Source organism: Chamaea fasciata, unplaced genomic scaffold (genome assembly GCF_029207755.1).
Source record: "Chamaea fasciata isolate MVZ Bird 193981 ecotype frontalis unplaced genomic scaffold, bChaFas1.0.hap1 SCAF_4, whole genome shotgun sequence".
NCBI lineage: Eukaryota > Metazoa > Chordata > Aves > Passeriformes > Sylviidae > Chamaea > Chamaea fasciata.
The window spans coordinates 44,680,482-44,692,885 of record NW_027094089.1 but is presented as its reverse complement, the minus strand read 5'-3'; the positions used below and the strand labels follow the sequence as shown (position 1 = coordinate 44,692,885).

Sequence of the window (12,404 nt, the reverse complement as noted above, 5' to 3'; positions counted from 1 at the left end):
GAAACCAATCGCTCCTAGTCATCACAGAACCTCTGCAGGACACAGAGTTTTTGTTTTCCTCCCAAGCAGAGAGAACTGAGTTCCAATTTTTAGTAGTCGTCTCACATCTTCCTACTTCTCAAACCAGATTTGCACAGTGTTCTGAGTGTTTCTATAGTCAGCGTGTGAATTTTAGGGACTTCAGAAAGATCTGAAAATCACAGCTTAAGCATTTCAATGATGTTAAAACATACACATTTGAAGCTTCTCTGGTTTTAGAATCACAGATTCTATTTTAAAGATGTGTTTAGATATTTCTTGCCCTGGTAAACCATGGCATCCAAGTACAACTCAATCTTGCATGCATCCCTAACACCTCTCTAAGACAAGGGCAAAGTCTGTTATTCACAGTTTACAGGTAGAACATGAATGCACAGAGAGGCTATATATTTGCTGCAGACAAAACAAGTGGCTAACTCACATTCACTGAGGTTTAGAATAATGTCCTAACAGTAGGCTCCTTCTTTTCCTCTTCCTATGACACTTGCCTCTGTGCCAGAGAATCATATATTAAAACTGTGATAAGTCAAGGTAACAAAGTATAAAATCGAATGCTTCCAAACCAGTTAGCATTCTGGTGTTAGAGTTCATATTTCTGGTTTTGGATTTGTTTTCTTTATATATTCAGTGATGCACGCTGAAAATTTACTCTGCAAACTTCCCAGCAAACTCATTTGCCATAGTGATTATTGAAGCAAATGTACAGAGAACAGTGTATAGAACCCAGTGATGCGTGGATTTCTTTGTGTAAGTCTGGCATTCAACGAGTGTGGTTGCAGAATGCTGGGGTAAGCTTCTGCTCATCTCAGAGAGATACTGCAGCATGTTCAAACAGATGAAACACTAAGCTGAAGTGAAATGCCATTTCTTTCTTCTTCTGAGAAAGGCGATACAGCATTTGAGAATTGACCTTATTTTAGCGAATCAGTGGCAGGAGGGAAATGCCTAACTTGTGTCATGTCACTCATTCTGATGGAGCAGAGCTTACACTAGAAATTAACTTCTCTGCATTCTGACAAAAATTTGCAGCAGCCCAAGCATAGGAGAAAAGTCAACTAACAAGCTTATATGGAAAACCTGTTGCTCTGCAGAGTGCTAAGCAAACAAGTTGGTTCATGGACCCACACTAATGCTTAAAATAAAGCTGAATATTTTTTATGCTGAAGCAAAAAACTTTCAATCTAATTAACTGCATACATTGCTTACTATGTTTTATGAAATACCAGAAAGAGAAACCAAAAAGGAAATATGTATAGAAAGTGAAGGTCCAGACTCTCAAGGCCTTCTATTATGCCAGCATAAACCTCCTGTAAAAGCTGCAGTAGCAGTACACCAGGTGATAATATTAAATCCATACTGGCCTCATTGGTGTGAGATGCAGGGCACTAAGAACCACAGCACTTGATCTACTATGGTGAAAGGTTTCAGGAGATCATGTGGAAATGAGTGTTGTCTGTTGTCCTGTTATATAGCAGTTGAAAGAAAAAACCAATAATGTAATTTTTTTTTTTTTTTTTAAGTGGAGACAGAAGTGTTTCAGAGCTATGCACTGCAGCACAGCACAGAGCAGCTCTGCAGTACAGTTCTGCCATAAAGGAGTCCCAAATCATCAGCAGTAGTGAGGTTTGCCTCTGGGGGAACATTGCTGGTGTTTCCACTTGAGATACAGCAATGCCTGTGTTGATAGAAAACTGAGAACCAGCTTTAAAATATGCACTACTTTCCACTGTGTGAAAATTAAATGGTTAATTTTCCCCTCCCCATATCAAATTATACCATTTGCTCTTTTATAGTTAATATTTTAGACAGAAAAAATCCTAATCTATTTCTTTTAAATCTGATTATTTTGAATTTCCATGGACCTATCAGTAGAGTGGACTTGAGAAAAATATCTTGGATCAGCACCAGCAGCAGAAGAAGCAGCAGCAGCCATTCCTGTTACACTACAAAAGAAATCTGTAAGCTGTACCAGCTACAGGAAAATGTAGTAGGTTGATCACTGGGGGAACTGGGGAAGAGAACTTAAATCCATGTGGGCTCTGCTGTCTTCTGTTTCCCTTCAGACCTCCAGGTGTGTCGTCCCCAGTACAGACCGTGCCATCCCTCTGGGACTGGAACAGCTGCATCAACATCTCAGCCATGGGGAAGAAGAGGAGCTGGTGTCACTGGAACAAGGGCAGGCTGTATAGGGCTGTCCGACTGGCAGTGCCCACAGAAACACAGGCCTTTTGACACAGTGCCTATGACATGCTAGAAGATGAGCTGGCAGTTTCTGTATGCCAGGATGACGGTGGATCCTAAACACCCAGGTCCCTTCCTCACCAGGTGCCACTACCCACGTTCCTCTGAGGTCTGCACCAGCTGAGCTCATGGCTCAATCCAAATACACTACTAAATGAGAAAACAAAGTTACAACTAAAATGGGGCTCAACCCTGCCTAGATTTTACCCCTGGAGTAATGCAGCTCAGCAGGAAATTTTTCTGAAATCATGTGCTCAGCTGTGGAGCTGAGATGACAGTTTAACTAGTAGATCAAACAATTGCACAATTTTGATTATGCAGTGTCTGTGTTTGATTGTCTTAAAATTAGCAATATCATAATTATTTTCTGCACTAAAAGCCATCCTGCAGTAGATCATTTTTCTTGACTAGTTCATCAGCTAAACAAAACCTACAACTGTGAAAAAATACATATTCAGCACAGCACTGATTTTCTCCTGCAATCTCTTCTCCTCCCCATTTATTCCTTTTCTTCTCTATCATCAATCTTTTAAGCATGCCACTGCATTCACATTTTTCTTTCTGCACGTGTCAGCTCAACGCTTTTCCTCAGAGCCCTCTTTCTCCGCCAAATCCCGCAAAGCAGACTTTTACCACTCATTTCCCGAACAGGGTATTCCACACACAACTTTGCACAAGCCAGGCTCTCCGGGCGCTTGCTAGCCACTGTGGCGGAATCCCCCCTTCCCTCCAAGAACCCGCAACTAAGGACAAAAGGGCAAGTAAAAGGAAACTGACTTACTGCTATGGCTTGGAGCCTTTCCTTGTGCAACTCTGCTTCCGCCATCCTGGAGAGAAGGACACGGCAGGAGAGAGGGGGAGACCGATGGGTGGGAGGGAGAAACAAAAAGGCAAACAAAACCAAAACGGAGCGCACACTGCAGTTACCGGGGGGGAAACTGGAGTAATTGCAAAGAAAGCCGAGCTCCTGTGTAGCAGTCAGCCACTGTTGGAGGCACTGCAGGCTAGCTCACGGTACAATCATTTTAGTCACTGGACCAGTGCCTGCCTGGCTGCCTGTCTCCCATCTGTATTGCTAACTGCATTTCAGTGCTGCTTCTGTGTGCTGGTGCTGTCACACAAACCATGTAGGCACTCTCCAAGCAGCTGAGAAGAGGGACAGCTCGTATGGCTATAATTTTTTGCGTTGAGGTCTCAGCTCATTTGCTCCTCCTATGGGGTGCTGGGTCACGACAGGAGCTCGACATCAGCGGCGTGCACAGTAATACAAACCTGCCTGACTGCAGCAGAGGAGGCAGACAGCTGTGCCACAGCATGTCCTTAGCGAGCAGCACAGCGCGCAGGGAAGGACGGTGGCACATGGCGCAGGGAGGGGAGCTGCGGCAGACAGACAGGCGGTGGCTGCAGCCCCAGCTGAAGCAGGTTTGGAAAAGGGAAAGGACAGGGCTGCTAGGAGGACGGAGAGCGCGGATTCCGGGCGAACTGCACAGACACTTGCGAGTGAAGTGGCAACATGGCACGCTGCAAAAGGCTGCTGCTGCAGGGCAGCCCTTAACAGGAATGAAGAAGAGCATCTGGATGGGGAGGGAAAAGTAAGGTGTCCGCACATCCTGCATATATTGCATGCATTGACATCAGACATTCAAAGTGATAAAGCTACGTGTACAGTCTCACTGAAGAATCTAGTGTTATAAATAGAGGAGAAGGAGGCAGATGAGGAAGGGAGGGGATACCTGAGCCAATATCACAACGGTATCCGTGATTTCAAGCTCGGCTTTGGTTTTGCATGGAAACTCTTCACACTTTTGTTTTAACTTACATGATAGTCTGTCTGCTTCCTTTTCTCAAAGACAGCAACGAGGTCCCCCCACTCCATCCCAGTCCTGTCCCATGGGGTACCACTGCACGGCAGGGTACGGGGCTGCCCCAGTGGAGGGGTGTCTCTGAGCCTGGGCAGCCACCACACCAGATGGTGGGGGGGGGGGGGGGGGGGGCTGACCATGACATCGCGGGGCTGTCCTGCAATGAGCATTATATGCTGCAAAATGCACTTCTGTGTGTAGCCTGCCATGCAGAAGTTCATTTTGCAGTATATAATTGTGATGTGATAACTTCTTGCTGCTAAGACAGGGAAACTCCATTATCTTGAAGGAAAGCAATCTGGAAGTCACCCTGTTTCACACCATGTGCCTGCCCTTTCAAAGGCCACCTAGCCTGTCATTTTAGTTTTCCACATCCCAGTCTCCTTGCTCAGACATCCTCTACCTCCGTCCCAGTTCCAGGACATGTTCCTTGCTGCAGGCTGTTTTTCAAGGCAACTACTTAGTCAGGTGTTTTCACCTCCTGGTCCCATTTTCCTTACTGGTGCACAGTCTCCTTATCTCGTGACAGCATGTCAAAATGACTTCTTGCTTAGCTTTATCTCCGTGAAAGAGGTCCTTTGTCATCTAAAAATTCACAGAACATTATATAATTCCAGTAGTCACTATGGCCAAAAGGCAAAGTTTTATTGCCAGATCCCAAGTGAGGCAGTATAAGTAAGTGGGCAATGGGGGGATCACAGCTAAGGGAAATGCAGAAATTGCGACTACATTCTAGGATACTCTTGTTCAGTCTTTCAGCTTTAAGTAATTTATTGAATAGCAGCTGCCCTCTAGCCTGTTTGATCTTTTTTTCTCCTTTTTATTTTCCATTACCATATAAAGGTCCATGGATTGCTACTTGTAATACTACAGGTGGTTTTGAAATACCCCATCACACAGGATCCAGACATCTCTACTCCCACATGTGCTCTGAGAACATATACGGACAACTGCTACTAAGGCTTGACAGCTATGCAATTAAATCTCTTCAATGCCCTTCTCATGTTTTGCTGTTAAGCCTTGCCCAGGGGAAGAATTCTGCTACAGGCTATAACGAGCAAAGACAAGGGCTATGTCCCAGTGCTTGGTGGAGCTGGAATGGGCAGCCTCTTCATGCCACAACCTGTAGTCACATTACATGTTGCCAAAATTGTGTGCAATATGCATCACTTTAGGCCATCCCCTCTTTCCTTCCATATGACATCCACTCAGAAAGACATTTAAGCGTATATTTAAGTGCATTCCAGACAGTCATCTATAAAAAAGGATGTGAGTATTTCAATTTTGGTACAGATATGGACACTGTATTCCCCCCTACCCTCCCCCCCTGCCTTGTTTATCCTCTCCAATTTAACTGCAATGCTTGTTGCTAGCAGGAGATGAGCAGGGTGCACCCCTAGGGAGTGTTTCAGTATTCCCGATGAAACATGCTGCAGGGCTGTGCACCCCTCCAGTTTAATTTGCCAAGGAAACATGGGTCAGCTCTGTTGACTCTTTGTAAGTGCACAGGAATGATAGAGGTTGCATCTGCAACTGCAGCAGAGCAGTTCCTTGCTCTTGACTTCCAGTGAGGAAAGGCTGGAAGTCATGCAATAGTAATAGCCAGTAGTTTCTCTACATGTTGTTTTATATTTCTATTACATGTAGCTTTCTCTCACACAGCTTGAAGCTTGTGAGGCAATGAGGTTGAAATCCTTTACTGAGGCATTTCACAGAGCATACCCAGGTGAAATGACTTCTATGAGGCGACTTACCCATGATGGAGTCTGCAATAGACAGCCACTATAAGACATTTAGTTAGTGAAAGCCTTTCAAATGAAACAAAACAAAGCATCTACCCAGTTCATTTTTAAACATATTTTTCATCCATGTTGGTTAAGATTTTGTTTCCAGAATGTTTTTCTAGGTTGGTAAGGGATGTGAATTTAATAGTTAAGAAATTGTGTTAAATTTAATGATTTTTTTTTCCTTACTTTTAGGGCAGGAGACCAGGGTGATATTTCCAAATTTCGAAGACACTAGTAAAACAAGAAAGAATGGAGTGTTTAGGGAAGAGCAAGGAGATTCTAGAAGAGTAGATAAGATCAGGTTTAGTATACTTTGTTCAGTAGCTAAAAATGGAAAGAAAGAACAAAATGTCCCTTTTATTTCTTCAAATATCAGGTCAAAAGCTGTTCTTTTCACAGCAATTAAAAAAAAAAAAAAGCAAGAACTGCTAAATCCTAATACTGTGTAAATTGCATGCCATTTCCATGCAAAACAGATTTTTATTTTTGTTTCTTTGGAGAAGAATGTAGGAAACAATTTGTAGACCCTGTTCAGTGCTGGAGAAGATACTGAAAGCACTCTGAGCTATGTGTGTGTGTGAGCCTGAACTTTAAACGAGACAGCTTAGTTCTGTGGTGAAAATCAGGTTCTTGTCCTTGCCATGCAGCTGAACTGGATTAGGAAGAGTTCTAGTTATAGTCACCTGTGTTTGGTTTTGGTCAAGCCAACCAGGTTGTTTTTTTTTTTTGCCATTGTGCTGCATACTATAAGAACCCGTCTGCATGATGCCAGGAATCTTGTTCTTAGGAAGCCTTTGGCTTCCCATCTTCCTGGCTGTTGGTAGACTGATTTAGTCTAAGAAACGAGAGTTTGCCTTCAAGAGTGCATAAGAAAGGCACGTGCATACCCACAGGAGTCATGATTAGCACCTCAGCCTTTGCAAATGCATCCGTGTATTTTTGAGATGACAAGTTACTGGTTGGATCCTGGCAGTGGCTGTCAGGAAAACACAGACAAAGGAGGGAAAACAGGCTTCACATTTGCATTTCAGATTGTTTAAGAGGAGATACTTCTGGCTCTTAAATTTACCACATGCCAGTATATTGCATTGTGCTGCACTAACACTGCTCTGGCATCCTCAATATTGTCAAGCATTCATGCCTACAGCATGTTTGAACCATATTATTTTCTTCTAAATCAAAGTTCTGAGGTTTGATTAATCTTTCCTTCCTTACCAAAGTCTGGCTATGTTACAATAGTTCAGGATGAATAGGTAATCTAAACTTTCAGATAACTGAGCTCATCACCCATGCTTATTTTTTGGACTTCCTCAAACAACGTGCCTCACACTACATACCCTTCAAAATTTCTGGCAGTGTCACCATTCAAAATTTCCTGGAGAGACTACTGCATCTGCAGTTTTAATTGCAGTTCTGCCTTGTTATACAAAAGCCTCTTCCCGTCCTTCTCTCACCTGTACCCAGACAGCTTGCTGGGTGCATGGAATGCCTACACCATCGGTCTGCTTGGGCCTCTTGGAACTCATGATTGTGAGCTGCAGAGATGTACATCCCAGTGAGACATCACTCCAGGACAGCTGTCTTTCATCCTGCCTGGACACATTAACCCAGTAACTGGTGGCTGTATGATGGGGACTGTTGTCCCAGCCCTTCACACCCACTCAGTGTGGCCGGTGGAGGGAGGTGCCCAATATGTTGTCACTCATGACTAGCAATGCTGAAAGTGACAAGTTGAATACCCAAATACGTGCCCTCACCCTTCTGTGGAGTAGCAGATTCTACCACCAGTACACTTTCTTCACTCTCCATTTGCCCTTGCATGGGTTTTCATGGGCACGGCCCTCAGGCAGTGTGGGCTGGTGGGAAAATCAGTCTGTGCAAGAGGGCAAGCAAAGGCTTGGAAATCTCCCCTCCATCCCTCACAGCACTTTGCACCTAGAAAATGCAAATGGTGAAACTATAGGTTATACGTCTGGCGTTGAACAAGAGAGCAGTGGCAGAGTTCAACCTATACCTCTGAGTCCAGTTTTCTAAGTACACAAGATCATTCTTTCTTTATAGAAAAGAATGTTTTTATTAAATTTGGAGTAACTGAAGTTATTTCCCCCTTTTCCTTTTTTTATTCTGTTTGTCACTTGCTATCAAGACATGCAGTTGAAACACACACAGCAGGAGATAGCATTGTTGAAGAAATAAAAAGTCAGAGCACACGACTTTATTTTAAACCTTCCTAAGACAGCAGGCTGATGAATAGTTAAGCCATTAATTATTACTAAATGCAGTCTGCGAAGTTTTTCCATGTTTGCTTGGTTTCATTCTGCTGCCATGGGAAGCTTGCATTGAGAAGATCTCTGACTAGAGGATCTCCATGTAGTCATGACAGCTTTATGATACCTCCTCTCAACAGGCCACCAGATGCTAGGAGTTGTAGGGACCCTCGAGAGACTCCACAGACCAGAAGTCTGGCCCAATGATGTTTGTTGTCCACAAATAGTTGCTCGTAGGTGATTTGGCTTGAATGAGAGATTAGAAGCAATTGTTTTCCTGAGACCTGTTGTTCTGCCGGCCCCACTACCATGCTAAAACAGCCTCATGCTAGCCTGAGTTTTATACAACTTGCAGTAACTTATCTGCTACTGGTGTCCTTGGTTGTAACTTAAGAAGCGAGTCACAGAGCATCCCCTTCCAAAGCCTTCAGATGGGGAGCCCTAAAGATGCTGTTTGCTGTGACTTTCTTTGAAGTAGGGAAGAAGAAATTATTTGCACTTCTTTTTTCTACCTTTTTTCCTTGCCAGGTAGCTAGGTTATTTGAAGATTCCCAGGTAGAGGAAGCAGTCTGTCTCCTCTTGGGATTTCAGTGCTGGCTGCTAGCACTGCAGCTTGCTTACTACCCAGCTGCAGGATCTGGGAAACTACAGACTTGTCAGCCTGACCTCAGTGCCTGGTAAGGTTAAGGGCCAGATGATCTTGAGTGTGATCACACGGCACCCACAGGACAGCTGGGAGATCAGACCCAGCCAGCATGGGTTTAGGAGGGGCAGGTTCTGCCTCACCAACCCAGTCTCCTTTTATGAGCAGCTGACCCACCTGGATGCAGGAAGGGCTGTGGATATTGTCTGCCTGGACTTCAGCAAGGCCTTTGATACTGTCTCCCACAGCATACTCCTGGAAAAGCTGGCAGCCCGAGGCTTGGACAGGAGCACTCTGCTGGGTTAGGAACTGGCTGCATGGCTGGGCCCAGAGAGTAGTGCTGAATGGTGCTGCATCGAGCTGGGGTCCAGGCACCAGGGGTGTTCCCCCGGGGTCTGTGTTGGGGCCAGTTTTGTTTAACATCTTCATTGATGAACTGGATGAGTGGATTGAGTCCACCATCAGCAAATTTGCACACGACATCAAGTTGGGCAGAAATGTTGATCTGCTGGAGGGTAGGAGGGCTCTGCAGAGGAACCTGGATAGGCTGGATAGAGATAGATGGGCTGAGTCCAGCAGTGTGAAGTTTAATGAGAACAAGTGCCAGGTCGCACACTTTGGCCACAACAACCTCCTGCAGTACTACAGGCTAGGACAGAGTGGCTGGATAGTGCCCAGGCAGAAAGGGACCTGGGGGTTCTGGTGACAGCAGATGGACATGAGCCAGCAGTGTGCTCACATGGCCAAGAAGGCCAAAGGCATCCTGGCCTGTATCAGGAATAGTGTGGCCAGGAGGAGCAGGGAGATCATTCTTCCCCTGTACTGGGCACTGGTGAGGCCACACCTTGAGTGATGTGTCCAGTTCTGGGCCCCCCCAGTTCAGGAGGGATATTGAGATGCTTGAGCACATCCAGAGGAGGCAACGAGCCTGTGAAAGTGCCTGGAACTCAAGTCCTATGAGGAGCAGCTGAGGGAGCTGGGGGTGTTTAGCCTGAAGAAAAGACAGCTCACGAGAGATCTTATTACTCTCTACAACTCCCTGAATGGAGGGTGTGGTCAGGTGGGGGTCAGCCTCTTCTTCCAGGCAACCAGGAACAGGATGAGAGGACAGAGTCTCCAGGTGTTCCAGAGGAGGCTGGACATTAGGGACAAGTTCTTCACAGAAAGAGTGTTTGGGCAATGGAATGGACTGCTCAGGTGAAGAAGCCACTTTCCTGAAGGTGTTAAAGAAAAGTCTAGACATGGTACTCATTGCCATGGTCTAGTTGACAGGGTGGTGTTAGGTAATGGGTTGGACTTGATGACCTCAAACATCTTTTCCAACCTAGTTGGTTCTGTGATTCTGTCACTAGCCCAGCTCCTGGGGAGCAGAGTGGGATTGGATGACCTGCAGAGGAGAAATGTAAGACAATTTTTCCCAAATTCCTTCAGTCTCTGAAATTACACAAAAAGAAAATCCTGACTTGTCCTTCCCTTCCACTTTCTATCCTCAGTGCCTCCCTTGACATTCAACATCCACCTGATGCAGAGAGAAATTATGAGAACAAGTAATAACAAGTAATACAGCATTACAGTGCAGGACAGAGACATATCTGTAAATACGACAACTCTCTTCACTAAAAAGGGAATATATGTTGAATTTACATTCTAACAGCAAAGTTATACCACCGAAATAGGTCACCAGCCCTTACTTGTGCATCTTTTTGTAGCTGTTAATGAGCTGAGAATTGTGTGTGTACCCGAGGACTTGGGTTGTACCCACCCCATTTGTAACATTTTGTGGAGTTGAGTTTCATTGTTCCTGACAACTGTAATGCTGATACAGAGGAGGCTCTTGCCCCTCAGTCCCTTAAAACTGGCTTGGCTATTCATTCTGCCTAGAAAAAGAGGGAAAAGTGTACGTTTTTTCACTTTGAATTTTAAAACTAAACCTTGGTTTCTGTAGGTTCTGGCATTTCTCTCTTTTCAAACAACTCAGACTGCAGCAGAAAAACTGCTTTTAGTGGTATTTATTTCTATTTTTGTGCCTTATGATCATTCTCCACATACAGTACATAGCTGAAATGATTTTCCCTTAAAAATGCTAAAATATTTACTGCTGAGGTTTGGGTTAGTATACTGGATTTTGCTTCAGAAGTGAGATTGTAAAGAAAATAAATAAGCTGTCTGCAGCCCAAAAGACAAAAGCTGTAGAAAGATGAAAATAAATGAGTGTTCCAGAATGTTACTGGGGCCAGAATCAGAATATTTGTTTTTTGCTACTGCTGTGATCACACTGTGATCTTTGTTTTCCTTTTCTCTCACATATGACCAGAGATAACTTAATACCTACATTTTAAACAACCATTTGTTACCAGATCCTTTAGACCATTCTCAGTTTTGTCTTCTATCCTAAAGCTCCTAAAAGAAGGGCTATGGGATTGGCATTGGATTTGCAATGCCAAAAACGTTTTGAGGAGTCCATTCCACTCTAAAAGGGCAGCTTTTGTTAATGACAAGCTTTCAGCTAAGGTTAAATAGCTAGGAAAATTATGACATCATTATCATCCTCCTCAGTGGAGGGGCTACCCAGAGAGGTCTCGACAGCTTGTCTCCAGCAAGGGTGTAATTTAACAATGGACATTTAAACCAGTCCCCCTCAATTTCAGCACAGTATAGGAACGTAGGAACTAGAATTTTGATTTTATCTCTGTCATAAAGGGGAGTTAAATGCATCAATTCAAACGGGCCTTAACAGTACTTTGAAGGAGTGAGTCAGATCGGAGTCAGATCTATTTATCACAGTCCATCTTTCCGAAGTCTTCCTGAGACCTGTCATGTAGCCTTTGAGCCTGCTAGTCAGTGGTGCCAGCCCTAAAAAAGCGCCAAAAACCAAATCAACCAAAAAATCAAATGAAATTATGTATTTTTAGACAGTATGCCATTTCTGGTCCTCTGACCTGACAAAAACTGGAAATCTTCCACACAGAAATCATCTCCTGGCCTTTTGGCCTTCACTTCAGAGAGTGGCAGAGTCACAAAGAAGAGACAAAAATAACTGGCTACTTTCTGAACACATGCTGAAAATTTGATGTGAATTTTGGATCAGTCTACACTACTTTCAAATTAGTACATCTGACTTATTTTGTTATCTAGGGAATTCATTAAGTTTTCACAGCCTGGGGCAGCCAACAAAGTGCCAAGACTTTGCCTCAAACACAGGTATGTATTGTGTGAAGATCCTGCATTACATATGTGAAAGTGATTTCCTCCAAGGATGACTAAGGCTGTTCCTTCTCTGTGGTCACACTTCCAGTGCTACAATCACAGGCACACAAGCACACTGCCATGTCCCTTTAATGGGAAAGGTATCCCCACTGGTTCCTTGCTCAGGGTCATGGCAAGAAAGTTATTACCTCTGGTACTTTTCCAAGACTAGTACTACAGATAACAGATGCTGAAAACATCTGAATCAGAATTCCTGAGGAAGATGCAAATTCCACTGACTTCTTATTTGTGTCTCTCTAATGGCATTATTTTATGCTTCAACACTGTAAGGTACAAACTGGAGAACTACTGTACATTG

At 44.1% G+C, this 12,404-nt stretch overlaps 1 protein-coding gene across 1 annotated transcript in view; it reads right to left on the bottom strand.

Annotated features, from left to right (window-relative positions):
• The window catches only part of PALM2AKAP2 (PALM2 and AKAP2 fusion), a 308,648-nt gene extending 305,428 nt beyond the window's left edge, over window positions 1-3,220 (bottom strand). The window contains exon 1 of the mRNA XM_066181417.1: window positions 3,062-3,220. Coding sequence (XP_066037514.1) covers window positions 3,062-3,106 — 45 coding nt within the window. The 5' untranslated portion in view covers window positions 3,107-3,220. The remainder of the gene's footprint in view (window positions 1-3,061) is intronic.
• Between the last annotated feature and the right edge of the window lie 9,184 nt (window positions 3,221-12,404).